This window comes from Plectropomus leopardus, chromosome 10 (genome assembly GCF_008729295.1).
Source record: "Plectropomus leopardus isolate mb chromosome 10, YSFRI_Pleo_2.0, whole genome shotgun sequence".
Lineage (NCBI taxonomy): Eukaryota > Metazoa > Chordata > Actinopteri > Perciformes > Serranidae > Plectropomus > Plectropomus leopardus.
Genome location: NC_056472.1, coordinates 20,517,399 through 20,540,247, shown reverse-complemented (window position 1 = coordinate 20,540,247; position 22,849 = coordinate 20,517,399). Strand labels below are relative to the sequence as shown.

The following is a 22,849-nucleotide window of genomic DNA, read 5'->3' as shown; positions in this document are numbered from 1 at the left end:
ATCGTTTTTGGTTTTAAATAACTGCTAAAAACGGGATTAAAACGTGAACAAAAACTTTATTAAAACAACGTACAAAATATATATTAAAAAAAACAATATTGAATAATTAAGATTCAAATATGAACATTATAAAATGTAAAAAAAAAAAAAAGGTGCGCACATGCAAGCAGACTGAGAGGAGCTGGAAAAAAAGACACAAAAAGCTTAAACTCATGTCAAATACGTGACACAACACAAAACACTCACCCTGAAGTGACAAAACACCACACCATGGGCCGACTCAGCACATGGTGCTGCCTCTTATAATCTAAAAAACTAAAAGAAAAGCCCAGAGACAGCACAGGGATAAAATCTCTGGTAATGCAGTGGTTCTATCTCACAAGCACTAAAAACGGAGAGAAAAAAAGAGTAAGATAAAATCAGATAAACTAAAAACAAAAGCTACTAAAACGGTAGCAGGCCACCCTCTAATAATCAGGCATCAGTCCGCTCTCTTCCTCACCTCTACAGGGGAAATACCACTCAAGTCACAGCACGCGGATGCCCAGTTATCTCCGACCTTATATCATGATGAAGGCGACGACTCTGGCGCTCTGCAGAGGAAGTTTATTGTACATCCGCGGCGCTGTTGACTATAGTCCGGATGTTCCGCCAATTGGCAAGGAGAGGGGCGTTTCCCTTATTAGGCAAAACAGAGCAGCCTGGCAGCAGGTAACTCGGCAGGTAAAAGTAATAAGGTTACCCCACATTGATAAAATAAAATTTAAAAAAAACACTGCGTGCCACACCACACACACACACACACACACACACACACACATATAAATATATATATAGCATGTGGAACAAACAGTCAAAAAGTCACTGCCCCAAGATAAGAAGATTATTATAGCACAGTGTGACAAATAAAAAGCCCCAAAATGTCAACAATTCAAATATTGAAAAGTCATAGCATAGTATGTTGATGATGCCACACTATAGCATGTGGAAAAAAATTGTCAAAAAAAGTCATTGTTCCAAACGTCAAAAAAAAAAAAAAAAAAAGTCATAGTACAGCATGAGGAAGAGGATTATATCATAGCATGTGGACAAAACAGTCAAAATGCAACATTTCACATGCTGAAAAAGTCATACTATAGTATGTTGAAAAACGCCATACTATATGTAGGAAAAAATGGTGGCAAAAACATTATTCCAAATGTCAAAACAACGTCATAGTATAACATGACGAAGATGATTATAGCATAGCATTAACACATTATAAGTATGTTAATTCATTATAGACACTGGCATCATAATGAGTTATGATTATTTTTTATAAAGCTTTATGAATGACCACATTAAAAGAATTTAGTCTCTGCAGGAAATACAATCTCTGCAGGCCCTTTTTGCAGATTTTGGATGTATTAAGGTTATAGATCAAGTTTTTATTAATCGCTTTCCCTTAGTACTTATAGGACTCAACCATCCTCACAACTGTACTCTTGATTATGGTGGCAGTAGGGTTTTCCTAACCATGTTTAGTTTTTTGAACATTTTACTTGAGGAAATGGCTGTCAAAAGACCCACGATTGAACTCTTTATCCTAACCATGAGTTTTTTGTTGTTGTTTTTTTTTGCAGTTTCTTTCAACATGCTTTAGTATGACTTGTCCATTTTTTTTGATACCACACTATAATGGTTTTTATTTTTTTCTAAAAAAGTATACTATGGCTTTCTTTTTCAGTTTTTCGTCATGCTACATTATGACTTTTTAACCCAGTTTTTAGTTGTTTATTTGTCTCTGTGGTTCATTAACCCATTTTTGTAATCATTTTATTTGTGTTATATGTATATGTTTATGTCTCTGTGGTTGTTTTCCACATATTGGTCTTTGTCATATTTTACCCCTTCTGTAGTCATTTTGCATCTCTTTGCAGTTCATTTGCATCTCATTTTGAGTCTCTTCTTCTTAAGTACTCGTTAATTCGAGTGACATTTTGCAGGTAAATGCCATTCATGCTCAAAAGACATTAAGAAAGTGTCACCAACAAAAACTTTACAAATAATTTGGAAATTTAATATAGTATAAAATAGATGTGTGCAAAAATACAAGATGGAAAATTGGAAATACATTTTTTTTTTAAAAAGAACACTAATTAGCTTATTTCACTCTATGAACATCACAAAACCAGCGTGCATCTAATTCAGCCAATTTGCCAGGAAAATGTTTCCTCAAATACTTAACATACTTTTAAAGGTGCCTGTGAGTTATTAATATAAAAAAACTACTACAAAAAACCTATTCTGTTGACTGACTGCTACAAGAGGCGGTGCAGTAGCTTTGGGACTGTTTGGCTGGTGTACAGTTGATAGGTCTGTCGTCGTTCATGACGGTGTTACTGCAAGCAGATTTAAAAAGAAAAGCTTAAGAAGGAATAAAAGGCTTAGAGTTAAGAATTAAACTCATTCTGTTGTACCAATTAACGAAATCTCATGACCACTTAATATCTCAATGGGATAAGAAAAGACAATCTAAAAACAAAAGTAACTAAAAGAACAATGTCACACAGAAATAGTAGAGGGAGGCGGGTTGTTGATCACCCCAGCTAGTGCCTCACAGAGTTCTCCAAGGATTCTCCGTCAGCGTCTACATCCTCATAGTCTCGTAGCTCGCTGGAAATGTGGATTTCAACTGTACTAGACTCTGAACCTAGCAAGACAAAATAGGGGTAGATTATTGGGTGTTACTGCACATGACACCTTCACAGCTCATCAGACTGCTCATCCAGTGACACATCGATCTTGTATTTATACCTCCCTCCATCACATATGTGCATTGATTCACAAATGTATTTTGGGAATTTCAATATATTTATTGCAAAAGCAGCTTTTAAAAGGGACAAACCTAAAAACAAAAATACATAATTCTCCTCTAACCTGTTTTACTGTTTATTCGTTTAGATTGTTTTGGAGTGAGTTGCTAAGTGTTGCAGATATCGACAGTAGAGATTTCTGCCTTCTCTGCAATATAACTAGATGGCACTCGGCTTGTGGTCCTCAAAGCGCCAAAAAATATATAATAAAAACTCCAAAACAGCAATGTTTCTTTACTTGTGCATGGTGATACAGTTGGCGGTTGTAGTTGGTAGAAAGAAATAGTACCTACATGAAACTATTCACAACAAGGTCTGTGATTATCATGGGTAACCAGGTCACGGTTTCTGGAAAGGAACATTGCTGTTGAATTTTTTTTTGTGTGCTTTGAGCACCATAAGTCAAGTGTCATCTTGTTCTATTATATTGGAGAAAAGTCAGACATCTCTACAGCTGATATCTCCAACACTCAGCAACTCACACAAGTACAATCTAGATTGATAAACAGCACAATATGGGAGGAAAAATATTTCTTTTTGATTTTGGGGTGAACTGTCCCTTTAGTGTAAAAACATTTACTGTATTGCAGAATTAATCTATTCCTGCTTTTAACTGAAAACAGACTGAGGGCTATATAAATGAATGGGAAAACATTAATCCTTTCACACATTAATTTTATTTCTAAAGATTTTTCATTTCAGAGACACTGAATGGTGACACAAAACACTGAATAGCCCTTGTACATGATCTACATTGTGCACAAACAAAATAATATAAAATAGTATAAAATGCTTCACAAAACCATCCCAAAATACATTTAATATTCTCTAACAGGCTTTTTTTTTGTCACAGCAGACATTTTGACATGTCATAGAAGAAAAGCACAGGTGTTACTAATATCATGCATACGGTCTGTATTCAGCTGTCCCTGTGAGCCAGAATGCAGCTACCAGGGCTCTGAAAATGAAGCAGCTAAATGGAATTCAGCCATCATAGCTTTTATTATTTACACCTTTTCCTACTGTGACATGTCTAAGTATACTGTGAGAAAAAGGCACATGTCATCACTCAGTGTTACTAGAATGCGAGTATAAATATTAACTTTTTTTCAGTAAATGCACATCAGTGTTCAATCTACACTCAGCCGCAAGTTCATTAGTTACACCTAACTCAACCTAAAGTGTACAACAGTCCTGCAATAAATCCTACATTGGAGTTTATCATGTTAAGTGTTCCCCACAGTTATATTAATGACTGTAAACTCAATATCAGAAACAGTATATACAATACAACTGCACAAAAACCTTAAGCCTCCAGTTACTTTAAAGTTGATTTCCATGTTTCAACAAACACTGAATGCAATAACCTTTATGAAGATTTATCACAGGGCTGTTGTATATCAGACTTTATTAATTTTAGCCATGTGTATCTTATAAACTGGCAACTCAGTGTAAAATATCAGCTTCATCTATATATTTAACAGCTTTGCCATTGCTCTCTGCATTTCAATAATCACTTAAAGCTTTATGTGTTAACTTGACACCCTAAAAGGGATAGTTTAGATTTTTTGTACTTGTTCACAGTCAGTGTATTATCTACAGTAGATATAAGTCTGCTTGCCCCCATTTGGAGAAGCAGGCCGAGGTACTTAAACATTCATTTTTAGTAAAACCTATGACTTTTAAGTAACGTCTTACTGGTTACTTTATTTGCTTATATGCTCTTTTTTTTTTTTTTTTTAGGTGAGACATTTCTTTAGGTAGCTAAAACACATTTCGATGCTGACCCATTCAGAGAAGTAGATTGCTTATCTTTCTTGTGGTATTCCAGCCTGTTTCTCCAAACTGGGGGTACTCTAAATAACATCTAGTGTTTGTATTACACTCTCTATGACTAAGTACCCCATAAAACCCTTCTTCAAAAAATCTGAACTAGCCCTTTAACAGAAGGTCATTATGAAGGTGGATGGCAGTGGATAAACAAGAAAAAATGCAGAGGGCAGCTACACTGTTTTCATCAGTTCACAGTTAACAAAAAATGTGTAACTTCCTGAGCAGTGTCATTTATGCCACTGTACTAATCAGTCTACCATAGGTCATAACAGACTATTCTACATGGTGCTCCCTAACACTGCATGCTTCAGTACCACATCCAGTAGGAGTTGAAAAAAAAAAAAAGTATTTTACTAAATTCATCACAGAGAGCTTTAACTTTGTCCGGGTCAGTGTCTCCAAAGCTGTGCCACTTAAGTTAATTCTTTTGTTGTGATTCAAAAAAAAAATCCTCTGTTCAGATAGTTATGGTAGTGGATGATATAAACAGTATATAGGCCGCCCAGCAATCAGACGACACCGTGCACCATACGGGATGCTTTAGAGCTTCACCAGCCCTGATATACAGGTGAGCTGTTGCTGTTATTGCCACTTAAAGCCCAATTACCTTCTGATAGGACACTGATGGCGTCGGAGTGGTGCTGTCCGTTGCCCATCAGGTTCTTCTTGGCATCCTGGACATGACTCTGGTAAAGCAGAGTAGTTCCCACCATGGGATTATGGCCTGCAGTATTAGGTGCTGAAGTAGAAACAGAGTCCCAGGCCTGCTCTCTCCTCTGCTGCAGCCTGAAGTCAACGTCGAAGCCCGTCCAGCCGTGAAAGGCCAGAGTGTTCAGGAAAGCTTGCATCGGGTTCAGGATACCCTGAAAGAGTCGACACGTGGAAGAATATCAGTGCTGGAGAAGACCAGTGTTCCTTATTCAGTGTGCTGATGTCTTATAACCCACCATGATAAACCACGTGATGAGGGCTGCGTTTCTGATATTCCTGAAACCGGTGTTATTGATGTCTGTCTGCATCTCCAGGTAGAAGAGGAGGCTCTCGTTGATGATGTTGGGCACCCAGCTAAAACATCAGAGGGAAACAATTTGTCACATTAAGCCTATCTGAATAATATTCAACTTATTTAAATCTCCCATGAAACCTACAGCTGTAAATTTCATTATAATTTTCAACAAAAAATACAGATGACACCAGCCCTTTCCTCTCTTATAAAGACTTCACAAGTTTAATTAGAGAACTAAACCATAATCTTCTTCTGTACTCAACTTTCTAAAAAAATGAGTTGTCTCTAAATGTCAAAAAGTCAAATTTCATGTGATTTGCTGGTTATGAGAAGCATGAAAATGCTATTTTGTTGACACAAATACGTCTTTATGAGTTTGCCTTGTTAAAGAGAGAGCTACACCACAGCAAGATCACTCCAATTATCTCTGTAACACTGTATAAAATAAAGGTTCAAATCATACACTAATGAGATGCATAACTAACGCATAACTCATGATAATGAATGCAGAATGCATCAAGAATTTCTGTTGCTCACCATTAACGAATGTATTAAGTCACTTTATCTGATTAGTTCACACTTAATAGATGATCAATTAATGTATGCACTGTAACTGCATACATTCACAGTCACTGATATGCACCCAAAATAAAGAGAAGAATAAGACATGATTTTTAGCTGAGAATATAACACAAACACATTAATGTGGTTCTCTCAAGAAGCAGTGCTACATTTTGGGAAATAATCTTATTAAAAAAGTGTAAAAAAAAACAAAACAAAAGAAGATGTTGTGGTTTCATGGGGTGCCCCAATTATTTCTTGGCCTGGCACGGTAACTTCCTGTTTTCTTCGTAAGGTCGCCAAGCAACCAGCAAACTAAGACTCCAGGAATTTACTGTTCCTGGCCAAGGGATGGTCTGGCCTCTGTAAAACCACAACATGTTGCTTTTACCCTTTGGTTTTTGTAAACAAAATATGACGTGTTAATAAGTGAGCTTTAGAAGTGCTGCTAGGTGGATCTGATTACCTCTAACTGGTTCAGTCTTTCTGCTAAGCTAAGCTAACCAGCTGCTACGTCTCATGTCTGTAATACAACTAGAAAGCTACATTCTTCTCATCTAACTACACAAAATGTCAAACTACTCCTTTAAGTTAATCGCTTTGATAAATAATTGTAACATACCATATAAAGAACACCAGCATGATTTTAAAGAAGCGTATTTTAATCTCATTGGCCAGCCGCCTCTCATTTTCTGTGTAGATTCCTTGTCGTCCTTTTAGCAAAGATGTCACTAGATTGGAGGGATGAGAGAGGTGGATATTTAAGCCCATGTGCATGCGTCAGAAAAGAGTTTTATATCGAGAGATTTCAGATCAAGAAAGGAGCTGACCTGCAGAGATGGTCCGAGTAAAGAAGACAGGGTTGGCTACGAGGACGAGCAGCATTGGTGCGTATGTGGTGACATAGTGCGGGATGGCGTGCTGAAGGCCTTGCTCACAACTGCACAAAAATGCAATAAAATAATGAAATCAGCATTCAGAATCACACTTATATAGACCCGATAGAGGTGCTATCGTCATTGAAGGTCTGTATTCATAGACTCAGACTCTTGCAGATAACAACAAAAATGCTAAAAAGTGCTTGACAGTGCATGTAAAGGAACAACAGTCTTACTCTGAGATGGATGGATAGTAGAGCATGGCCGCTCCTTCAACACATAACAGCACAGCCAGACCCCAAGTAATCATGTGGTAGAGGATAATGGTGCTGATAGGGAAAGAACCAGGTCATGAGACTGAGATCACAACACATGCTGCAGCTCTGACTCTGGAGGATGATTTTTTTTTTAATGCCAACAACAAATGTACCACACACCATGGGTTAGGAAACATATTGTTAGCTAACTGAAACAAAAGAACGGTGTTTAAAAAAGAGTCACGAGAAAAGAATAATTAAATGCATAGTACAAAGTGAAAATAAGTGAGAGGAGGCTGTTTTAGACACACTCTGCTCGTGAAATGTTCTCAGCTCAGTTTAAAGCTTTGTGCCACATCCTGCTTCTATAGTTGGAGATGTTGAGGTGATAATGAAAAGATGGAAGGTGAGGCTTAGAGTACCTGATGCCTGCAGATGTTTTCACCACCAGAAAGACGTCAACCGCGTAACAAAAGGTCCACCAAAAAGAAGCACTGAAAAACAACTGGATCCACATCTGTAACACAGAAATTGGAAATTACTAATACAAAGGTAATAATTCTGCTCATTAGAAGTATGGACTTGAGTCACATGACTTTGACAAGTCACAAATTTACCGACTTCAGACTTGATTTGACAAAATCAATAAAGACTTGCAACTTGACTTGAACTTTAGTATCAGTGACACGCGACCTCCCTAAGACTTGAGTCTTTTGACTTGAAAATACTTGCTACTTGCCCCAAACCCAAAAATTAAAAGGTATATAATTTATAGAGTGTCTCACATTTCCTGGATAAATTTAGGTTAACATGAATCTTTTTTGCTTTATTTAGACATAAAGCATAAACAATAAAACTTAAGGGAAGAATAATCTTACAGAAAGTGTCTTTCAGGTTTGGGAAGAGCACATTATGGATAATTTTCCAACAAGTTAAATAAGACACAACAGAAACATACACAAGAGTCCACATACTAGACTATGCTCCCATAAATATTTAATTGAATTGCCACCATAGTTTCTCATCTCTTGAATGATCTCTTGTCCAGCACCTAGTGTTTATCATCTGGATATGCGTGCTTTGGTAACGTTTTTGCAGAAACATACACAATTCATCATTCCGTGGTACTGATTTATAGTGCTATTTGCTATTGAAGTGAAATGTCAGCACTTTTTTTTATTATTAAGCTCTGTTGCACTTGTTTTAACTAACCTGTTTTTAAAAAATAATACAAATTTTGAAAAAGCATTTATAATGTTGGTAAATTTGATACACTATTAATCTGTTGTTAAAATGGCATTGCACAGAGAATCCCAGTAATGAGTCCTAAAATCCAGAAATCTGTTAGCATTTCAGCTCATCTGAGTCCCTTATCTTGAAGTTTTTTTTGAATGGGTTTTTGGTTAGAAGTTTGAAATATCTGAAGAGATTTTTTTACATTTTGTTTGACTACGACATAAAATACCTCAATCACAAACCAAAGCCTTTATTTGTCTTTAAAAAGGCGGTTACTAACAAGTGGCTAAATGAGACTACAGAATATCATCATGCTTAACTGCATTGAACACAGCTTTACAGCCTCGTAGCGGAGGCAACACGGCCGTAATAGTTTGTTTAAGCCTAGCAATAGCTTTTTACTTCTGCCGATTGAATTCAGGCTTCAAAAATCATTAAAGTGGTGTTCATTTGTGAAGATTATCTTGCTGAACGAAACATGTAAGTATCATAAACATTTGTTTACTGCAGAGTTTATTTTCTGCCATAATACAAAATACAATGGAAAAATCCCATAGGCTTTTTGACCAGGGAAACAGGGCAGCGCTAACTTCCAAAAATTTAATCTATTGTCACTCTGTTTGGTTATGAGTGCACCATGCCTTATTTAGTACTCAAAACACAAAGTTCAGAACTTGTCAGTCTTGACTTGGGACCTGAGTGCAAACACTTAAGACCCACTTGTGACTTGCAAAACAATGACTTGGACCCTCCTCTGCTGTTTACTCAGAAAAAAACAGGCACGAGTCATTGTGCTGCTCTTGAGGTCAATCTGTGACTTCACAGTTTAAAAAGACTCAGTGTCATCTTAAGAGTCAGCTCTGCACATGCTTGTTGAGCATGCATGAAATCCAGACTGTTCCTGGATCACACGGCATAAAATTAGCAGAATTATCTTGTTTGTTTTTTTCTGCTGTAGTCCTCTTCCCGTCATCTCTGAAGTATATAGCCACACTTTCACAATATAGAGTATATGGTGTGTTTAGCGTGCATAATGGCTTAACTGAACTGAACTTTGACTATTGAAGGAGGTGCAGCTTTGTGAAAGAGCATCATACATACTGCGCTGCCAACACAGAAGACCTCAGGCCAGGCATTAGTGCTGTTGGTAACTGAGATTTGGTCGATGATGTTTGGCAGGCCCAGCCACACAGATGATCTGACAATAATACCTGCAGGAGGAAAACAACACGTGATCTGTAATTATTGAGCAAATTGGACAAATCCTACTTCAGGAAGAGGAAAAAAAATACAAACACAAAAAAATGAACGAAGGCAGTGGAATTGTTCTGGATTTAATTAACATTTAAAACATCATTTTATTCAGTATTATTAAGAGAATTAATTAATTAGTTTCAGTCATGGGAGTCCTTTTAATAGCAGCTTTATGTCATGGAAATATGAACTACCTCCAGGTGTGTTTTATGAGGGTGTTTCCACTTCCTGCATGAGACTCTTCACTGTGGAGAGGGAAAACGGGAGCTCTCCCACAATCTTAATGTGATGCAGACTACATGCTGTTGTGCATTTTTTTTTCAATTGTGTCATGGGGGTGCTTTGAGCTGTTAGTTTGCAGTGTTAGGGGAATCTTGCCGGGCACTAAGTACACAGACATGCATGACTTCATCTGCCTTCCCCCTTTTCACCAAGCGCAGAGGCAAAGTGATGAATGAACATCTTTAGTGTCACAAGCGTTCTGATGTAGAGCAACAATCTGAAAATAATCTGCAGTCTTTGGTGTGCTATTAAATGTGCAAGCATTGGTTGCTTCAAGAACAATGCCGAATTCAAATCAGGAAAAAAAAGGAGTTTGCAGTGGTTAGGAGTCATTCATGACTCACATGAGTGGATCATGATTCATTCTTTTCTTATACAATAAGCTCCCTCAGAACTTAACATCTTAAATACATGTAATTCACAAACTTTATCAAGGTCAGAGCTGAGAATTGCGTTTTTAGTTTGTAATCAAGTTGAAAAAGCAACACTTTCCAACTTCATTTAACATTTAAAATTGCACCAAGAATTGTAAGTATACACACACACACACACACACACACACACACAGACACACTTTTGCCTTTCATATTTTAAGTACATTTTCCTAATTATACTTACGTTTAGTTAAGTAACATTTTCAATGCAGGACTTGTATTTTTAACAGAGTAAAGGAACTGAATATGTCGTCTGTGCACAAGCAGGTAAATCACAGTTTTCATAGCTGTACAAAAGTTATATTAGTAGTAGATGTGTTTGCATGAGGCAGATCAGATGCAACGAAAGAGTTAAAAACAACATCTTAGCGTGCGTAATTGGATGCAGCACCACGCTGTGTACAGTGCGCGCGCTCTCTTTCTGCTGTGATTAAAAAAAAAAGTATGTTTGTACAACTCAGCTGTTTACCTGCACATCCCAGTATGTCACATATGCTGATGATGAACAATATCCGTGAGGAGGACGCGGGCCTCGGCAGCGGATACTGTCCGAGTCTCCTGTATCCTTTGCGTTTCGGCAAAATTTGTAAAACAGCAAAGAAGAGACTGAGGGCGGCGCTGCCCAGACCTAAAGCCCCGAACAACACGGGCTGGAAGGTGACTACAAACTCAGTCGCTGCGTCTCTGTTCGGGCAGCAAAAGGTCTCCAGCCGCGGGGATGCCATGACTGACCGGGCCTGGGAGAGGGAGAGGAGAGGAGGAGAGAGCAAGAAGTAGGCTACGGTGTCAGGAGAAAGCAGAAAAAGACAAGAAAGGGAGAGGAAGTGATTGGGTACATGAGCCGACTCTGTGAAAAATCACGGGGTTGAATCATCATGTGCTTTCATTTAATCCCCGCAGTTGTAGCTTAACTGTGCCACAATACGAGAGACCGACAAAAGACTGTTGTGTTATTCAGGTCTGCAGTTAGGTGAGTTCACTGAGCTGCTGTGTGTCTGAATTAGTTCATTCATACACAGCATGTTGCTGTATTTGGTCTGGTAAGCATAGCTGATGAAAATACACTAAAAAAATTACAATAGAAAATTTTGATTTCACATACCCTGAGGGGAAAATTAAAAGCACTGCTGATAAAGCTACATAATGAAAGTAAATGGAACAACTTTAATATTCAATTAACTCTTTGGAACCTGGGCAAAGTGATCTAATTTATTTAAAAAACAATGAGCAATTTAAGACAGAATGAGCCATAAATAAGAAGATGGTACGAAGTACAGAAAAAAAATAAACAAACTGGAAAGTTAAATAAAACAAAACACTTTCTTTAAATGAGGGAAATGACCTAAAAAATTACCATTATTCTGCAAAAAATAATTTTAATGATATAATTATGATAATAACTCTTGATTTTTTCTATCTACCAATCTACCAATTTCTTGCAATTTGCAGGACATTTTTTACCCAGTTGCAAATTGCCTTTTTTCCCTATGTTTTTGAAAGAAATCACCAAATTGCTGAGGTTTCAAAGGTTTAAATACTTGTGAAAGGCGCCAGAACGCACCCCTGATGTCCATCCAGGTTTCAAAGGGTTAATATATATCCTTGTAAGAGTATACTCTATCTAATGTTTCATTAAAGAAATGGCATCAATCAATCAGTTAATTAATTCAAGGGAATGTGATGTGCAGAAGAAATAAAAACACTTAAAAGACAAAAACATGTATCATACTAAATGACTAAAATAGAGACCATCTTTTGATGGGATTACAATACAATACAGCGATCCAATACTTAAAACTCAACTACCAACCTATAAAGTTTCATACTGCATCTTGGACACTTGCAAAGCTATTGTGTTGCCAAATCTGTCCACCGACAGACAGACATATATAAACACATCGAAAAATACTCAAAACAGCTTGCGTGGTAGTTCCTGCTACAGTAGGAGTCTCAAGGACCCATTTCGCCATAGTCACATTGAGCAACAAACTCCGGAGCTGAAAAATGACGCTAACAGTAAAGTACCAAAAACTGCAGTTCTTTGAACGGCCACTGAGACTCCAGAGGCAAGTCAGTCCCCAAAGACCCCACTGTTAAAATGCCCAACTTTATAGCAGAAATAAACATATTAAATAAACATGTCTCTGTAGCTTATTTCTACATTCATGACAACTTTACAGGTGGTGAACTTCCAAATAACTCAATAGTTTACATTTTATTAAGGCTAAAAGTTACACACCGTTATGGGTGGGCTGCTTTACTGACAATCTGTCTGTTGATATTGTCCTCTACTTTTCAGTCAGAACCACACCTCACAGTTCAAACGTCTCGTCCAAATATGATCACTTCTGCCTCCAAAAAACCAGGATGGTGCCACACAAACTGCGTCCATTATGAAAACAATAACAGCTGCCACAAAGTTAGCACGGCTGCTAAGAAGCGAAGAATGATTCAAGTTAGCACTAAAAATCATAAATTATTTGAGATTTGGATTCTGAGTGACAACAGAGATTTTACCTGTTGGTAAGACTGGGAGTCTAACCATAGTCATATCATGGGAGAAACAGTAAAGTTACTTAAGTCAAGTCCAGTCATTGAAAACACAGCGTGCAATGACATTGATCATTTACAAGAAATGAAAACATGGTCTTACCAGATTTAGCGAGACACCAATTTCCATCTTTAGTCCTACACTTAACAGACTGACGCAACAATACAGAACACATGAAAAGCAGATGCCACACATGACAAAGGACAGAAGCACACAGCCAACAACAAAAAAGCAGCTCAGAAGCACCATGATACATATCTTTTAGAGCTGGAAGCCTGAAGAGTCTTCCATCACTAAAGGTTACCACCGTCACAGTTCAGTTTCTCAGCCGATGAGTGAAGCCATCATGTCATTAGCCTCTCTGCGTGTGCTTGTAATCTCATAACATCAGTGGAAGAACCAATTGATAACCATGTCACTAAGATGTGGTGACCTGTGATGACCTCTAAATCTACCACATGTGCAATTTGTGGCGCATGTTTTTGTGAAAACAGAATTGGACATGAAATACAGCATAACGCACCCTTTGTTATGCATCAATAAATGTGCACAAGCAGATGTGTGATGTGTGTTTGACTAAACTTGAATCCAGACAGAATGCAGAGTGTGTTGATAAAACGATTGATTTGCACATGAACACAAAATCTAATTTTGATAAAGAAAGATTGCTCATGGCTTTGCAAACAGTAAACAGTGTCCTTCTGCTTCCACACACAACTTCTACCGAAATCCCCCTTGCCCGTTCCTTTCCCCTCCACAAAAGTTCTTATTCTCTTTACCCCGGTATCCCATGGTGAACACCATTTTGTCGTCACTGTTATAATCACTCTTGTGTTTGTTGTCTCATCCATAAACCGCTGAGAGTTTGACTCAAACAGCTGACCCGCGGCTTGATACAGTTTACAGCTCAGTTGGGCTTCTGCATAGGAAGTTATTCGATTGAGAAAATGTAGTGCCAAAGGAAAAGGCAGTGTGACAGCGAGATAAAGCTATGAAAACACTCAAAACAGAATCCACTTAAAGTGATATTGATTTTTTTTAGGTAGGCCTTTATTAAAGGAGCTAAAACATGTTTTGATATCAACCCCTCTATACAGCAGAGTAATGCTGAGCTTTGGGGTGCGAGCAAACAGGGAGCATGCCGACCACCAGATGCTGTATTCAATATATATATATTTAACTTTATATAAATATCTCATACAGCTCGATTTCAAAAATCCCAAGATATCACTTTAAGGCAATCATGAAAAGGTCAGATCTGAGCAACAAAGAGTTAAAGGTAAATTCTTTGTGCACAAACAGATAGGAAGCCTAATAATAAACTTGTCCTATGCATCTTCAGATTTATGATAAGAAGGATGACATCTGGTGCATGCATATGTTAACTCAGTCTTGCACCAGGATTAAGAGCCAATACTTGATATAATTTGCTTCCCAATATGTATGCTGCAGACGTCCGCCCCGTCCAGATACAGGAGAGGTCATGGCAGCTGCTGGAGCCGCTTGCTTGGACGGAGATCTGAGAGAACGGGTGGACATTTGAAGCAGATTTATTTGGGAAACAAAGCATCAAGGGCTTTCATTATTCAGGACTACAGAGAGGGCATTCATTGAGTTTGTACAATGGCATTCTAATCCATATGCACCTTCTCTGACAAGGCACAAAGTCAATTGTATGGCAAGCTTGTAGACTGCTGCCAGGGATTAACAACTCCCCGAGGAATACAGTTGGTATCGACTTGCTGTTTAAACGTCTGCTCTCTGTTGCTGCCCTCTGCTGGTCTGCATACAGTGTGATTGTAGCTCCCAAAACGCAGGAGATATTGCTAATGCTGTACATTTGGGAATAGCTGTGTGTGGAAAGATAGAGCTTCTACTATTACATATTATTGTATTGTATTTATAGCAGACAAGAAGCACTTGCCTAAATGCAGGGGTACAATAACACAGCTGTCAGAAGTGGATTTATTTTACTATAAAGACACAGATGTTGTGTGGGAACTTAATTGAACGTAAGGGAAGTCAGAGATCAGGTCCATTTATCACCGGAGGTGCTCGGGATTTGGTGTTTTAGGGAGGGTCTGTCTGATTATCAGGCCAACCATCCACACTCCAAAAAAGTGGATTTCCTGTTTTGTTTTACAAAGTAAGCCCCAAGCCCCTATTACAATTACACATGAAAATAAAACTATGTTTATTTAAAATTATATAATTCACCTAGTTGCTAGAATAAATGTGTGTATTGTACATTTTTGCAATCCACAGATATGTTACATTTGTACGTTATTATGTGGCGGACATGTTGAAACTTTGTTGAAACAATGTGTGGTTATGTTTAGGCACAACAACACTTGGTTATGGTTTGAAAAAGATCAAGTTTTGGGTTAACTTACCCTTTGTTTGTTGTTGCCACAATTTTGTCTAGAAATGCTGTAAATATCACTGTGAACAACCTGTTTTGATGCCACAATCACAGCTGGAAATGCCACTGATGTCTTGCTAAAAACTGCAGATTTTGGTACCAGAGTCAGAGTCAGAGTCTCAACTAGATGTCACGCCATCTATCTCCAGATCTCAAACACAGCTGAGATACATATATTCAGAAATGTATGACGCGTGATCTAACAACTGTAATGTATCTGAGGCTTGCAGAAAGGTACAATACAAAAATTTCTTTCCTGGCAACTGGGCTGATATAAAAGAGAGAGACACAAAGTACCAATAAGTACTTTAATGTTAAAATCACTCAAAGATCCCCTCCAGACACGTTCTGAGACACATCAAAATACTTTGCCTTGAATAATAATTTGTCAGATATGTTTGATAAAATACTAAAGTACTAAAGAATTCTTAAAATTTCAAAAGTTTTACAGCTAGACTCCAGACACAATGCCTGCTACTTCACTGACTATCACAATATCATCAAACGTCTTCAAACTATCATCAAACAACAGATTTTAAGTTGAGCACAGAGAAATTTCCCCCTTGAACAGACAAATGTGAAAACAGCCATCTGGTGTCAAACTGCACAAACATCATTCTGCACAGTGAAGGTCAAACATTCAAGCAATAAGGAAAACGCTTTTTTGACCTGTGGGGGACTTTATATGTCGAGAAATAAATTGTGACAACTGTGCAGTGGCAGCTGTGTTGGTGCACATAAAAAAATACAGCTGCTTTTATGTAACTATTTAAAGTATAACAACTGCGTTAACTTTTTTTCCCATAAAAATCTAGCCAAGGACATGAAGTTGAAGAATTACTTGAAAAATGTTTAACAGTACAAAAACTTCTGCTGTGTCATCCTAAAACAGGAACAATGCGAAAATATATAAAGAGATGGATACTATATCTTTAAATGCCGGAGCTCATGATGGCCTGCTGCATTTTTCAAACCGATAAAACATAATAACTTCAGAGTGGAGAACAACTTTACACACGCAGATTGATTCATTTGCTTTCATTTTACTCATCAACCAACTCGACACCGCCCATCTCCTGCTGGAGAGGATGGGTGTGGCTGTACAGTGTCACATTACACTGAAATTACAGACCTGCTCAACAGGCCCCTTGCCCACTCCCTCTGCACCTTCATTGGTTGAAACCAAACTGCTGTATTCAACCAGCCTGTTTCCTGCAGGCACATACTTTGTCAAAGAGGAAATGACATCACAGCACCAAGACCTGCCACAAAAACACTGAAAACAGATGAGGACTAAACGTCTTTCAGATGTCTTTTGACTCAGAGAAGCACACAGTTCAGCCTTTGTTACACAAAACCTATGAGGCAAGACAATCCGGCCTTAAAACAACAGCTTTTGGTGCGGCACTGTGAAGTATGTCTGCTGGACACAAAGAGGCTCAGGGAGACAGTACATGTAAAAGTGGAACTGCTGTTTTTTTCTCCAACTCCTTGATGAGTGGTGAGTAGCTGCAGTGAGCATATGCTGACGCTGCAACTGGTGTTCTCTGCTTTTCATGCCTCACCACGTCATTTTAACGCATGTTTATGTTATTTGAAAGTAGGACACTGAGTGAGCTGTGGGTGATTTTTTAATGTCTACTTCTAGACTTTGAATCAGACTGGTCCCCAATTCACGATGCTGCCTTTAATGGACGTGTCCTTGCTCTGCAGAGACTCATTACTCAGGTAAAGTTTAATGGGACATTGTATCTTTCTGCATAAAGAGATCATTATAACATGCACTACATCCATTTAGAAGAAAATTTGCCGCCTGAAAATGTTTTGATTGATCATGATTTCTGTGTGTCATTTTGTTGTGAATTGGTTATTTTGGAGCAACACTCCTAATGTGCATCTGCATTATTCAAGTGAATCTTTGTGCTGTGTATTTTTCACAGGGTACAAGTGTGAATCTGAACACCCTGGACCAGGTTTCTCCCCTCCATGGAGCATGTTTACAAGGCCATGTGGCCTGTGCCAAGCTTTTGGTGGAAAATGGAGCAATTGTCAGTGAGAAATCATTGTGTGTTTATGCTTTCTTTGTCAATATAACTAAATTCAAGATGATCCAAAATGAAGTATGTTTTGTGTCTTCTTATGGAAAAAAAATCCTAAACCCTGCTCTGGTCTCATCTAGCTAGGAGGCAACCATATCAATAATTGCTGGGTTTAACATTGTTTTTGTGCATATTAGTAAGAGATTAACCCAACACACAGACACATGAGCCTTCAGGCACATCCATGCATGCACAATAACACATTAACAAACAGAAACCACTTTGTCAAACCACATCCACAGTAAATATTATATAATCAATATAATATCTCATTATCGCTTCTCTTTTTTTTTTTTTTTAACAATTATTATGACTTAACTGAATCGTGCTTAAATGAATAGATCACCATAAAAATCTGATCTCTTTTGCCTGATTTGTTTTTTATTCTGACTTTTAATTGAATGATTTTTGTCTCAAAAACATACTCACCCACATCAGGTTAACAGCTCAACAGTGGATGGACAGACTCCCTTGTCAGAAGCTTGTTCACGGGGCCACATGACCTGCGTGTCGCTGCTCCTTCAACATGGAGCGACGCCCGTGGGGACCAGCCAGACCAGCTCTCCAATCCACAGGGCTGCAGCCAAAGGTTATTGGTCACATTCCACTGCATGTGATAATCTATGCTTATCCAGTTTTGTCAGTCACTACAAAATGCACAAAGAGTGCCAAAACATCAGAAAATCTCTGAGTATAATGTATTTAAAAAAAACCAAAACAAAACTGTGTTGTTTTAAGCTGTACAGTCAAACTATTGCATACTCTTCCTCAGGATGCTGAGAGCAAGCAGATTTCAAAGCAAACCCTTTCAAGTGCATCACTTCTCTTTATGATGATTCTGGTAACTGTGTCTAGGTCATCCAGAGTGCATCGAGTCTCTTGTTCAGCACGGTGCCGATGTGGATCAGTATATCGACCAATCAGGGTTCCCTCTGCACGTTGCCTGCTCCAATCAACATCTGAGTACTGTGAGGAAAATGCTTCAACTCGGTAAGAATGCCTACAGCTTAAACTTTTAACCTCTCCAGTGAATATGTTAGTCTGATAGGTTGAAGGCGGGGCTGACAATTGCATTAATATCAGACTTTTACAAAAGTTTTTTCTCGTAACAGCTCGAACAGGTGGATACATCTCTGGGGCCTGACTGACCTTTCTGATGTTAATGGAAAACAAAACAAATGAAATTATTTATTCATGCACAGCCCATAAAACATATACAACATGACACAATGCTTTTGGTAAAAGAAAGGGCTACCTGTTTAATATATCTCTACATATTGGGTTTTAATGAGTCAGAAGAAAAGCAAAACAGCATTTAAAGGAAAACATTTGGTTAATTTGGCAATTATTATAAATATCATTACACATTCAGCAATGGAGTCTGCAAAACTCTAAATAATGAGCAAGAAAAGCCAATGGTAACACAAGGGCTAAATAATATTTTTACTCAAAACCATGACAACTTGTTTCCAGTGGTGGAAGTACTCAGCTCATTATGTAAAAGTTATAAAACCACAGAGTAAAAATACTCTTTTACATGTAAATTCAAGTAAAAAATCAGCAAAATGTACTTAAAGCACCAGAAGTAAATTATATTGTTTTAATAACACTCACAGTGGCCTTTCTTCTGCATGATGAATACTGTAACTTGCAATACTTTTGTACTGATAATAGTCATAAACTTTTACTTAATAGACATTTTAAATGCAGGACTTTTACATATAGAATTGGGATATGTTTTATATTGCAGTGTTGCTACTTTCACTCAGAAAGTATCAGAGTACCTCCTCCACCTCTGCAGAAGCCTCACATCTAATAGCTAATCATTAGTTTTATATGCAAAACCTTAAAGGTACAGATTGCCCCAAAATCAAAAATAGACATTTTCCCTCTTACCTGTTGTGCTATTTATCAGTCTAGATTTGTTTTGGTGTGGGATGTTGAGTGTTGGAGATATAGGCTGTAGAGATGTCAGTTTTCTCTCCAGTACAATGGAACCATATGGCACATGGCATGTGGTGCTCAAAGCATTAAAAAAAAGTATGTGAAACCTCAACAACAATGTCTCTTTCCAGAAATCCTGACCTGGGTACTCCAGATAATTTACAGGCCCAGTTTTGAGCAAGGGCGTGTGCATCTACTCATAGATGAGAGACCTGTGCTCATGACGGTGCATAATGTAAATATTAATGGCATCCTCTTGAGCTGAGCTGCAATGTTAATTAGCTCAGTGGTGCTTGGTGAGTTAAGCAGTACATGCAGGCTTCCTTCTGCATGGTGATTTGATTGACGCGTGTAGTTCAGTAGAAAGAAAATAGTTCCTACATGTAACTACTCACAAGGTCTGTCTGGATTATTTTGAGTAACCGGATCATGAATTCTGGAAAAAGACATTGCTGTTAAAGTTTCACTTCAGGTAAGATGGAAAATAAGCATTTTTTAATTTTTAGGATGAACTGTCCCTTTAATCTGTCAGATAAATGTAGTTGAGTAAAAAGTTCAAATTAGCTTCTGAATATATTAGAGTACATGTTTTCTTTTGTACATGTGCTTAGTTACTTTCCACCACTTGCTCTATCACATAGTGTTCTGCCTGTGCAAAATTCATTCTGTATTTTACTTAACGTGGAATACATAATTTTTGGTGCTTACTTATTTAAATATTCATAATCTGAGTCTTGTGAGGAAATGTCCCAAAGTCTTTTATGTAAGCAATAAAGAGGATAATAGTGTTCTGTGCTCTGCTAAAGGAGAAGAAAAGCTTGAACTGAACTGTCATGACTTCTCTCCCAACAGTTATGTAATGTGAGGACATCATACCTCATTAGTCTCTGCTCTCCTTCAGGTGCCAGTGTGAACAGCAGTGCGTCTGGTGACTCGCCGCTGCACATCGCTGCCCGTCTGTCCAGTCCTGAGATGGTGTCAGTCCTGCTTGACCATGGGGCCGATCGATCCCTGAGGAACTCGGAGGGCAAACAGCCGCTGGACCTTGCACCTCCCAACAGCCTGGTGGAGAGGCTGTTGAGACAAGCAGGAGGTATCAATCCAAACTAAACAACTCACTGGCCTTTATATTGGGCTGGTGTATGGAGGACTGCAATTGCCAAAATCAAAAATAAATAAATACATGTTACAATAAATAAATGAATATGCCCAAAATGCTCATTTCATTTTCCATTTTATTTACCAATTTATTCATTTTTCTATTTATTTGCTTATTTATTTATGTATCATTTTACACTTTGTATAAATGCCCCTATTTATTTAATTTCCCTGTTTATTTTACATATTTGTTTATTAATTTTTAAATTTATTTATTTATTCATTATTTTGTGTAATTATTTATGCATTTATTTATGTATTATTTTCTCTTTTAGCCTCCCCCATTTATTTCCTTCAACATATTTATCTCTCTTTTTCCTTTTCCACCTACATTTCCATATGCATTTCCACCTCAATAGGCGAGAAGTTAACACCCGCATGGCACATAGGCCAGCCCTCCTCATTTGCTTAATAAGGTGGAAATGCATGTGGAAATGTAGGTGGAAAGGAAAAAGAGAGGTAAATATGTTGGAGGAAATAAATGGAGGAGGAGTCAAAAAGAGAAAATAATACATACATAATTACACAAATAAATGAATGAATAATTATATTTAAAAATTAATTAATAAATATATGAAAAAAATAAAATTATTAGGGGCATTTATACACAAAGTGGAAAAATAATATATAAAACATATAAAAAATGAATAAATTGGTAAATAAAATGGAAAGGGAAAATATTGGGCATATTAATTAATTTATTTATTTTTGATATTGGCAGTTTAGCTAATAATCAAAACATCTCTCTGTCACGGCTCCTGCCTCTCTCCCTTGACACCTGCCCAGGAGCATCTCCTCTAATGCAGCTGTGCCGGCTGTGCATCAGGACAACTATGGGCAAGCAGAGACTGGGTGGCATTCACGACCTCAACCTTCCCACAGAAGTGAAAAAGTATCTTCTCTACCAATCAGACCTGGGGGGGAGATCTACGACCTAATCTAATGCACTGAAGAACTCTGAGCATTTAACTTGTTTGTCAGTAGGGGGTGTAGTTGCATAATAAAACTTGATTCTCAAGATCAGTCTGGACTGTAGTGTGAAAGCTTGGAGCAAGTTTTTACAATAAATATTCATAAACATCCTTAAAGTGAGTGTAATAACTGTTGCATAATTAAGGCTAAATAAGGTACTGAAACAATATTCAATTAGATTACACAAGCCTCTACATTCAGCCAAGTATGTAGTTTTTGATAATTCATTTTTTGTTTTGTGATGCTGCTGTATTGAATTTTATTTCACTTTAGACCTACAGAGGATTAAATTTACTCTCACATGGTTCCTACAGCCTTTGGAAAGTTAGATTTAAGACTTTTTACTGCTTCTCGGCATGAATATATATATATCTATATATCTATATATCTATATATATATATATACACAGTATGTCTATGTATATATATATATATATATATATAATTTTGTGGGAGGGGGCAGGGAAAGCTTGGCTAGATCCAGCACTGCTTTTGATTGTAAACCACTAATAAATCAATATCAGATACTCATATAAAATGATTACTATCCAGTTGTACATACAGTGTACCACTTTTTGAAATATGAGCTGCATATAATTGGCTTCCAAATTATGTTTACAAAAATATAATACATATGCATTTAAATCGTAAAGAAACATACGTTTTCAACTCAGTTTAAAAACAAAAAAATCTACTTTTATGGGTTTATGGTTGCGACACAAACACAGGATGTGTTAGGATATAATGCAAAATAAGTTCCCCAAAGTGTCCAAACAGCATATTTAAAAAATAAGACAGGTCTGGTACCCAAGGATAAAGTTTTTAAAAAATCATAATGTGAACACTGAATGCATAACATGCACGTAGTATTCCCTGTATAAATGAATATGTTATAACCCACTTACACATATATTACACACATATGTCCCTCAAGCAGTTTATCAGAGAAAAGTCCTATATCAACAAAATAAACATCTGCAGAGCTCAATTTCGCCAACGGACTCAAGAAAGAGCATTTAAATGACGAATTCCTTGCGGTACTCTATTACATACTATAACCTGTGGAGGAGAGAGGGCACTGCAACAAAGACAAATCAGTGAGCGATA

At 37.5% G+C, this 22,849-nt stretch overlaps 2 protein-coding genes across 3 annotated transcripts; one reads left to right on the top strand and one right to left on the bottom strand.

Moving 5' to 3' along the window:
• Window positions 1-2,054: 2,054 nt before the first annotated feature.
• gpr143 (G protein-coupled receptor 143) lies at window positions 2,055-18,181 on the bottom strand. Of its 2 annotated transcripts, XM_042495049.1 has the most exons (10): window positions 18,098-18,181; window positions 11,066-11,374; window positions 9,728-9,837; window positions 7,813-7,907; window positions 7,370-7,462; window positions 7,086-7,195; window positions 6,878-6,986; window positions 5,636-5,753; window positions 5,296-5,551; window positions 2,055-2,692 (listed from the first exon to the last, which is right to left on the bottom strand). In XM_042495049.1, the coding sequence occupies exons 2-10, from the start codon at window positions 11,319-11,321 to the stop codon at window positions 2,589-2,591; spliced, it is 1,251 nt and encodes a 416-aa protein (XP_042350983.1). In that variant the 5' UTR covers window positions 11,322-11,374; window positions 18,098-18,181; the 3' UTR covers window positions 2,055-2,588. The 2 variants fall into 2 exon arrangements, with proteins under 2 accessions (XP_042350983.1, XP_042350982.1); XM_042495048.1 differs by lacking the exon at window positions 18,098-18,181 and having other exon boundaries at window positions 11,066-11,436.
• On the top strand, window positions 16,733-21,845 carry LOC121949380 (ankyrin repeat and SOCS box protein 9-like). Its single transcript, XM_042495052.1, has 7 exons — window positions 16,733-17,070; window positions 17,218-17,297; window positions 17,510-17,617; window positions 18,107-18,257; window positions 18,524-18,658; window positions 20,514-20,705; window positions 21,557-21,845. The coding sequence occupies exons 1-7, from the start codon at window positions 16,986-16,988 to the stop codon at window positions 21,706-21,708; spliced, it is 903 nt and encodes a 300-aa protein (XP_042350986.1). The 5' UTR covers window positions 16,733-16,985; the 3' UTR covers window positions 21,709-21,845.
• The last annotated feature ends 1,004 nt before the right edge of the window (window positions 21,846-22,849 follow it).

Coding starts and splice junctions, on each gene's coding strand:
- LOC121949380 (XM_042495052.1), top strand. CDS start 16,986: ATGTCTGCTGGACACAAAGAGGCTCAGGGAGACAGTACATGTAAAAGT. Junction 17,071..17,217: donor CTCCAACTCCTTGATGAGTG/GTGAGTAGCTGC, acceptor GTCTACTTCTAG/ACTTTGAATCAGACTGGTCC. Junction 18,659..20,513: donor GAGGAAAATGCTTCAACTCG/GTAAGAATGCCT, acceptor GCTCTCCTTCAG/GTGCCAGTGTGAACAGCAGT.
- gpr143 (XM_042495049.1), bottom strand. CDS start 11,321: ATGGCATCCCCGCGGCTGGAGACCTTTTGCTGCCCGAACAGAGACGCA. Junction 9,838..11,065: donor TGACATACTGGGATGTGCAG/GTAAACAGCTGA, acceptor TTCCTCCTGCAG/GTATTATTGTCAGATCATCT. Junction 6,987..7,085: donor TACTCGGACCATCTCTGCAG/GTCAGCTCCTTT, acceptor CCTCCAATCTAG/TGACATCTTTGCTAAAAGGA.